The 9862-nt window shown below is 41.5% G+C and overlaps 1 protein-coding gene across 1 annotated transcript in view; it reads right to left on the bottom strand.

Annotated features, from left to right (window-relative positions):
* The window catches only part of ppp2r2ab (protein phosphatase 2, regulatory subunit B, alpha b), a gene marked incomplete in the record, with an annotated part of 12058 nt that extends 7489 nt beyond the window's left edge, over window positions 1–4569 (bottom strand). Inside the window, 1 exon segment of the mRNA XM_035667921.1 lies at window positions 4248–4569. Coding sequence (XP_035523814.1) covers window positions 4248–4254 — 7 coding nt within the window.
* Between the last annotated feature and the right edge of the window lie 5293 nt (window positions 4570–9862).

Raw genomic sequence — 9862 nt, 5'->3', positions numbered from 1 at the left:
ACACAAGTCTCGTTCAAAACACAGAAAAATGTCTTCCAACGTCACAAAAACAAATACTCCCGACTTATCAACACGATGGATGATGTATAACATTACTTACAAATCAACTCGCTACAAACTCGCTCCTCCTGTCCCTGCCTCAACCCGCTGTATCTAGTCCTGGGCGGAGCTGCCGTTAATCACCTCGCCTCCAATGGTGTCGGAGGCGGAGTTCCGTCCCGGTGTCGTGGCCACTGGGCGGCTGCTGAGCCCGGATCCCCGGCAGTCCAAAGCTCCTATGATAGTGGTGTAAACAAACCTGCCCCGGTACTTAAAGGTTGCGGCCCGGTTACAGTCAAGTAATAGGACCGCTAGCTAGCTACTGGCAGCAGCTCATACACTTAAGCACATGCAGCAGTGCTGTGTCACAAGAGAAACGGTCCGTGTTGCAACAAGCCCCTGGTACTCGGCCCGGTGACGAGGCACAGCTTCCCTCTGACGCAGTTTCTCTCTTCTCGACTCGGACAGCTCAATAGACTACACACTAAAAGTGGCGGGATTCAATAGGAATTTCTTTCACTTAAATTTGAGAATAAAAACCTAATATACTAAATATTCCTATAAAAGGTGCATCAGGTGTGGTGAAAATATTGCATCTCAGGAACAGCCACCAACCATACTCCGACAAAAAGACCAACTAAAGTGCTGCATCCCGACAAACAAACAGTGAGGCAACTGTTTGGGTGTCACAATTAAAGGGCTCCAGCGAAAACGGTTGGTTTGTTTTGATGTACACTGCCAGTTTATGAGGTACGCCGAGCTAAAATGAATGCAGCCTACAGCCCTGCTATAAATAGATGTTTTGATTCAGCGGTATGGTCATATTGCAGGATGTATTTCATGGTGCTGTTGAATTGTGCTATGTTACATTGACAGGTCTTTCTATTCTTTTGTTCCCACCCCATTTACATTAATGAGGAAAGAACCTCTCTAAAACAGTTTCTAGAAAAACATTTGAACCTTCAGTGTGGCCGGATTTACTGCAGGACTGCTGTATTAGACTGCATCAGTTTTAGCTGGGTGTACATAATAAACTGCTCAGTAAATGTAACGCAATGAAAAATGATCCGCCGACGTACTGCACTATCCAGTCGAATACACGTGTAAGCAAGCATTCAAGGTAAAATACCTCATACCATGAACAGTGTAGCATTGTGCTATGGTTTACCTTGCACTGAGACACAGTGGGACATTGCAGCTGCTGTGGTAACTCCTGAGATAAATCCTGTCTGATGGGAGTGTAATCTACGGTGTCTTACAAGTCACTCACAAATATATCATTCAGCTTCTCTGAACGTCTGTCCATTACCAGAGATCTGGCCGACTGAAGGCTTTGTTGCTTAATTGGGACACCCGCTCCGCACCATGAGCAACCGGGATCAGAATCCACAAAGCAAGCACAGCCCAAGTTAAAATCAACTATACGAGGACTTTGTAGTCACACCAACCTCGGTGACAAATGAGGCTGCGCTTCCCATAGCAGTAAGAGTCTTTCAGTGGCTTGCCAGTAGAAAGCTTTTAATGTGAAGCAGCAGCAGCAGCAGAAGTGTTAAGGTAGTGCTAATGCAAACCTAACACACAGCTCCAACACACAGCCGAGGATTCAGAAAACAGGCTGCTGTATAAAAGTAGAAACAGAACGTAGGAGTGGAACCACAGAGACTTTTGTTACAAGGGAGCAGCACAATTTCTCAGTTCAAAAATGGCACTTTTTCTCTAGTCATCTGCATGATGGTGATGACGACGATGCCCCACATGATGAGCAAGTCACAGATGACAGTCACAAATAGGACTAAGTCCCATTATATTACTGTCTTGCTGCAAGGTGTGCATAGCTGAAATGAATAGCATCACAGCTCACTTAATGACAGAAAGTCAATTATGCTACAGCTAATTGGTGGAAATGGAACAAATGAGGAAGATATTGATGTGCTATCTGCTCACTCACTGCAAGCTGTTTGTATTACTCAATAACTGTAAAAACAAATGTCCACCTGCCCATCTGTGCTTTACGCTTATAAATACTTCGTAAATGTTTTTTGGCAGAGCTCATACCTTCAGCTACGTCGTCGTCGATGGCTCCTTTCACCTGAGAGAAGCACCACTGCATGTCACCTCCAGGTCCTGCAGAGATAAAAATAAACATTCAAATCAAATTTCAGACGTTTGCTACATACAGTTTAATTTGCAGCTTCACAACGTTTCCCATATTTTAACTGTATTGCGAAGGGCTTGGACAATGATGCACGGGTGCTTGAGATAAACTAAGAGGGTCAAGTTTAAAATCGTTGGCTGATAACTGAACAGAAAGCCTCAGCAACAATTAACTACAGGATGGTGAATATCACAACGGTGGACTGACTGTTTTTCTTTCCTTGCCCACACATGCAAGTAGTTCAGAAGTAGCACCTCTATAAGGAAAGTCGCTGTCGGCACAACTGAAACGATGTCTGAGCTCCAGGCAGACGGCAGACGTTGCAAAACGTGTGTGGTCATACATGTACACACATCCTCTCACAACTTCTGCAAGTCTAGTCCCAAAACAAAAATGATTTTGATATCATGCAAGACCTCTCAAGCTCTCCTAAAACTAAAATTCAAGATCACTGAAGTGTCCCACGCACCATACCTGCGAGACGACTTACGTTATGGGCAAACACAGCTACGAAATACAGGCTGCTTCCTTGTCAAAGATCTTTAACGATCAGGGAGTGTAGAAAAACATCCAACGCATCAAAATGATTACATGAACCTTACTTGGTGTTGTAGTTTTCTCACTTTGACAGAAAAAGTTGACCTCAAATTGTGTTAATAAATAGTGACCTAACTGGGGTTATACCGGCAGGAGATGCTCTCACACCAGGGCAGATTAAAAACACATCAACAAGATAAAACACGCTCACTTGTTTGATAATGACCACCACTCGCCTCAACAGGTTTCCCTTCAAAATAGCTCATTGCACAATACAAGGTAGATGAATTCCGCATATTTGTACATGTGATCGTTTCTATTATTACACAACGAAAACTGGTCTGATTTGTCAATAACAATGTCCAACGCAGAATGGAATCGCTCTGCAGAATAATCAAGGACACTTATGAGTCACTGTTGCTTCATCATACACCCATACTCTGAAATGAATCATGATTTGAAAGAAAAAGCCAGGACAGGGTTGGTCCTGGGCAGGACTAAATGTAGCACTCTCATAGACTGCACTCTGCATTTGTTGCAGAACAAAAAGACACAAAGCAAACGAGTGTTTTAACGTCCAAATCATCTCATCAACAAGAGGATGATGTGCAATACCTGTGCCCAGAGACCTGTGTCATTTCCGCGCTCAAATGGACCAAATGCACGTACTAAATTTGTTAGCAGTGACCTATTTTTTGCTAAATCGCAATCGGCTACAAGGACCTAAAGCTGTATACAATGTGTAACGACTACATACATGCACAATTATCAGCTGATGAATGAAATGTGAAACGCTGCGTTAAACAAATCTCCGAGTATCAGGGTATTATTGGGCGGGGGGCGGGGGGTACTAATGGTTCAACATTAGTACATTTATGTCCTCAACACTGGCTCTCTCGACCCATCAGTCCTTTTAGGCAGAAATGGCTCAGATTAAAGAGCTCGTTCAGTGTGCCGCAGGCCTGAAGTACCAGCCTGCATGTGGGCAATGTCAAAGTTTAAGCTAACGTTAGCTAGCCTGGCTTGTCAAGCCAGTCATGGCACGTCTGAGAAATGTGTGCACCGGAGTGGAAACCGCCTGTTTCACCTCAAACATCAGCCATTTGCATTGTGTTTCCACATTAACCGCAGACCTCAATGTCCGTGCACAAGTCTGAGCAGCAACCGTTACAGCGACGACAAGTTAGCGTCAGGTTAGTGTGGCGGATAGCTCTGTCAGCTAACACTGATCCCGGGCCGGTGATAGGGGTAAACAGCTAGCGTCTGCTAGCAGCAGCTAAAGCTAGCTGCTGCTAGCTAGCTAGCTTTAGCCGGCAGCGCCAGGCCAGATGGGCGATGACACTCGAGTTTGCTGGCTAGCTAGTTAGCACTAGCTAAGTTCTGTTAGCTAGTTACCGTTAGCCAAACGGACGCTCGGCTGGGTTCGTGGAACGTTGCAACCGTCGGGCGGTGCGCGCGGGTTCAGAACACCGGCCCGTCCGTTGTGTTTCTATGGGCAACAATTCAAATGAATTACCTGCCATGACGAGACAGACAGTGGAGCTTGCCTCAGTCAGTCACGATCCTGCTTCCCACTCCCACGCGTTGGTTCGTGGGGTCTGAACTTTTCCTTCCTTCCGTCCTTCCTTCCGTCCTCTGTCTGTCTGTCTGTCTGTCTGTCCGCTGTCTGTCCGGCGCTAAATGAGCCGTACCGCAGGTTGTTTTATTGCTCTCCTCCCTTTCTTTCCCGCTCCTCTCGCTGTTGTTCCACTCTGTGTCAGTCACTCTCCCCCTCTGTCTCTCTTGCCGCATCCCACAAGTCACTTCTTCCCCACCCCTCGAGAGTCTCTTTCCGCACGTGAACCAAAGGGTTTTTATAATGCGCGCGCACACAGCATAGCAGATGCACAGGCACGCGCGTGCACGTGGACGCAGCCCTGAAGCAAGGGGTCATTGATGTTTATACTCGATGTAAACTTTAGTGAAGTATTCATATTTCTTGTGGTGAAAAGCACTCGAGGAAAAGTAGCGTTAGTTCCTGAGTTATTTCTCTACTCACTAACATTTGGTCAAAGTAAAAGGACTGTGTGTTATTCCAATATGATTCCAATATGACTACATTTTGTCAAGCAACCTTCTCCACATCAGGGATGCTCTCCAAAGATGTGGTCACATTCAAGTGTCTAAGCAGACTACACCAATATACTTAACATACATAAATCACCTCTACAGTAACAATAATCCATACATTTCTTACATATCATGGCTTTGCACTGCCATGCACTCCTGCTTGCATGCACCATAACCCTGTAGTATATACAGGTTATATACAATAACATGGTTATATAGATACTGTTTGCCCAAATCTTGCCAGTATATTTGCTGTGTCAAATGCTGTTATCTTAGCTGATTCTCTACATTCCCTGCACTGTCTAAAAGGATAGAGCTACTGAAAACCATAGACAAAATTCTTGTATTCAGTTGACCAATAAAGTTTATTCTGATTCTGAATTATTTCCTCATGAGGAGAAAGAGAACAATATCAAAAACCTAATTTAAATGAATTAAATAATAAAATACCCATCATTACTGGACTATACTGTCATCTGTATACATAAGGCCTCACATGGAATGTAACCTTTCAAGTTTTACAGTTTACAGAGCAATAAGTAAGTGAAGCTGAATATTGTCTGTTGTCTACTTACAGTGAAACACAGAACACATGCAGTGTGTTTTAAACCAATTGTGTGGTTATTAATGTGAGCAGATTCCATTTTCTACCGTGTTCTCTTCTTTTTTTCTTGTTTCTTTCTCCAAAAGTTAGATAAAGCTTAATATTTTTGCAACTTGGCAACAACAACTGTCAGTGTTGCAAGACTACTGTATGTTCAAGACAATCACAGCAGTTGTGGACATTTTGGATTCTCTTGGTTAGAGTCAGTGAGCTGACCTAGAAAGCTAGAAGTTAAATATTGCAAGAAAAAAGACTTCAATCTGTTGCCACATGCTTTATTAGTAAAATAAAATCTGATAATGAAGCTGTCTAATTAACCAATCATATGTTCTATGAGAACACTGTGCACAGATTGCAAGTGCAAAGTGCTGCTATAAGGACTGTCTGCCACATAATAGCAGTAACAGACCACCTTACATTCTGAATACTCATTTCCACGCATGTCCATTGCAATCCAAAATGTCTTTTATATTTATTATTCTCTTATTATCTCTCTCTGTTGGTGGACTCTGGAGGGGACTGAAAAGCTTGTTTCAGCACCACAGACATGGAAGCCTTCAGATGTGCAAGTGATAAGTTTCACCACCCACACGGACAGTTTAGATCCTTTATCTGTTTCAGAGGAAGTATTCCCACTGAAGAAAAGAGAAATACAGCAGTCCTAAGCTGCAGCTTGCTAAGAAATGCAGGAATGTGAGGAGAACCATCAAATCAAAATGGAAAGCCCATGAGAAAAGAAACTAAGATGAATATTTCTTTGCAGGAAGCTTGTTCAGTTGGAGAAGAGCTATCAAAACTGCCAACTGCAATATCTTATTAGACTCGGTAAAGCTGTCAGTTCAGTCCCAGACACAGCATGCTTTCTGACCCACTTCACCTGTCAATGAATTTCAAACCCTTTAATTGACATTTCTTAAGACAAGATCCCCCTCAATCTTCTTCAAACAACCAGCAGCAGTGCCCCCCTCTGCTGCCCCAGCAGCACCTGCCCCTCATCACAGAGACAGACAGCACAAACAACTTTCAGAAAAGAAATGAAAGGAGAGCATCGGGGGGTTATGGGCACCCCCATTGAAAGCCTCAGATCTTGCAGTGACCAGCTGGCAGCCTCAGTTTCTTGTATCCATCCTTAAGGATAAACCACAAAGCTCAGTCTCAGTTGTTTTCACTGGGGTCGCTGTATGACTTTGGTAGTTTTTAATTCCAATTGTTCACAGCTGTTCAGTTTTTAAATGTAATTTTTTGAATGCTTTTAGGTTCACAGATCAAATTGCATTTAGTGGTACTTTGAGATACTACCATCCTCACAGTGGCAATGCTAACATGTTGATGTTTCTCAGGCACAATGTTTATCTTTACCATCTTAGATTAGTGTCTCACCAAACACACTAACATTTAGCAGTACAGCTGAGGTGATGGTGTTGTCATTATCTGTGCTGGTATTTGGTCATAAAGCTGAAACATAAATAAAGATGAAACAAATAAAAGTCAATAATTACCAATACAGTTTATCCTGAGGGAAGTATGGATGTGTGAACCAAATTTAACTGCACTCCGCACATCATCCAATAGTTCTTGAGACACTTCACTCAAACCGGTTCGTGGGAAAATATGTTTTTTTTTTTGTGATTTGGATGAGCGAACCCTTTAAGTTGAACTCATGTCCAAGTCACAAGTCTCCAGTGTACGACTGTTGAGGGTTGCTGTACTTCCTGCCAGGCGGAAGGCAGCTTGTGCTGCTGTCTGAAACAGCAAGCCACACAAGACAAGACAATAAGCTGTTCTTGTTGGGATGCTGTCATCCATGACTGGAGCCTTTCAGGGTGTGCATAAATTACAGATCCTAATTTTAGAAACTGGTTAATAGAGAGTCTATGTTAACTGATATCTGTCTATATCATACAATATATATATATCAGTGAGAGTGATTTAATACAGTATGTGTTTAAGGCAACACATGATTTGCATAAATCTGTTATCAACATTTTGTTGAGTGTTTCCCTGCTTCCCTGACGTAACATGTTACTGTAAACTGTAATTAGATATTGTCAAGACGCTAAAAACGCTAGCTTGTTATTACCTTTGTTGTACAGTAAACAGTCTCATATTTGCCTAGTGAGCATGCCAGTTGCAAGGAAGAATACAAATCACCCCATGTTGCTTTGGTCTTGTCTTCTGTCCACTAGAGGGCCACCAAGATTTGAAAATGTGGATTGTACAGTAAGGTAAAGGGCCTCAATTAATTTCTCTTCCCATCACATTCTACATATTAGCATACTATTTATTAAAAAAGACAATGAAGTTAAAAAAAGCAATAGATGTTTGTCTTTTAATATCAAAACCATGGCTTAAATACTATTGGATTTGCAAATCAAATCATTGTAAAATCAAGTCAGTTCAGCGTGCAAGTTCAGTGGGTACGCTGGTGGGTTTCTGCTGTCAGATATGCAGACAATGCAGGTATAGCAGGGAGTTATAAGTGCACTATTTGAATTTGACCTTGCTAGTTGTAAAAATGACAGTACGTTGCGACTGTGTTCAAGATGAATGAATTTGGGTTAATGGCTCATTCTGTCAGACAATAACTGACTGTTGATGGAAAACCAACTGGGGCTAATCGATATCCTCAGCATCTGTTTTCACACACCTTGATGCAATTGAAATAAAGACATTTTATTTTGAACGCTACAAATCCCATGTAATTATGATTAGTCATATTTCTATTAGTAGTAGCGGTGTCAGAGAATGCCTGTCAATAAGATAGAAGACAAAAAAAGACAAAATAAATGTGCTGTGTACTAGCTGTGTGTATTTACAGCATTGTACAGTATGAACAATTAATGATTTCTGTCAGTGGCTGTGTCTGCCACATGATAATGTTATGGCAGCTCAAAATAATAAAAAGTTGATATAATGCTAATAGATTAAATCTTTTCTGCATCACTTAAGCACATATATGAACAAAGAAATGGAAAGAACATTAAAAAGTTGACAGCTTTAACCAGGTCAAATACATTCTGACCAAGGTTATATCCTCTCCTCAGTCAACCGAAAACCCCAGCAGTCAACACCAGTGGCATCATGCCCATTCTCCCTGTGCAAGGTGGTATAGGTCTTCAGGTGCACGAACTGTGGGGGCGTCTCCATGCACGACTTCTATTTTTGTTCATGTTTGTGCAGCAGTGCAAAAGGAATGGGTGGAGGTGAAATGTTTATAATAAGTAGGCTATTTATGATCATTATATATTCACGCCCAGATTGCAAAAGCATGCGTTGTACTGTTTTTGTGAAGTTTTGGCATCTATATATATATAGATAGATTCAAGGTTTTTAAAGATATAAGTATATAATATATATATATTATTATTATTATTATATATTATAATATATATATATAAGTAATTTTGGAAGGAAGGGCCACCATACTCTGCGCTGTTATTTCACTATTTCACTTTCCCTACCTGGCAAAGTTAAAAAAGATAAATCACTGTTTTTAGAAGACACTAAACTCTCTCAAAATGATCAAACTCACTACATTGTTAGCTGTATTTTCTTTTACCCTATAGCTTTGGTAGTTTGTTTGAAGACCTAAAAACTAGTGTTTTGCAATATGAGACTCTTGCTATGATAGCATGCAATACAAGGTATAGTTTGGCAATTGGAGATTATACTCTCAATTTTATAATATTTAAGAGCTGTTGGTTGGTATTGCATATTTAATGCATAAACATGGGCTTCTTTGCAAAGAAACATGATACCAAGAAGCCACCTTGGATGCATTCAGTACATCAGTATAATATTTGCAGAAGCAGCTGTACTAAGGACTCACACAGCAAACCTTTTGAGGTGTTTTCAGGCACAGATTAAGGACCAGATTAGGAATTTGCCCATCCAGTTTCTCATGCAGGTGCATGGTAGAGGGGCTTATGTGATGTCTGGAAATATTAGTATGATGTCATTATTATGATGTAATCAATGAATGTCTGGATTGCAAGAGCAGTGTGCAGTAATCTCAAAATCTTCTTTTAAAAACAAGTTCAATTACACAGGGCTTTGCCCCATGACAGGCTGCCAACCTTTGACCCTCTCTGAGCACATGAGAAAAGCCATGAGCAAGTACATTCACACTGAAAAACAAAATGAACAAATCATATTGAAGACATGGTCTTTTTTAACAGTAGCCTACAGGGATACTGAATCAATGTTATTTGATGGTGGGCCATGCACAGTCTGTATTACAGTAGTGTAGTAGCCTGTTATTATAGGTTTGTTATAATAGTGGTACACCAGGACCAGGCAGGGGCAGTGTTGTTCAAGAGGCACACTCTGTTGGAGGCCGGAAGTATGTGACCAACCCCTGCAAGGATACTGAGATACGGAATCTCTAACTTTTGAAGCAGATATTTTAATGTACAGGT

This window comes from Morone saxatilis, unplaced genomic scaffold (assembly GCF_004916995.1).
Source record: "Morone saxatilis isolate NCDOM2014 unplaced genomic scaffold, NCSU_SB_2.0 Contig21, whole genome shotgun sequence".
NCBI classification, from domain to species: Eukaryota; Metazoa; Chordata; class Actinopteri; family Moronidae; genus Morone; species Morone saxatilis.
This window is presented reverse-complemented; position numbering and strand designations above follow the sequence as displayed.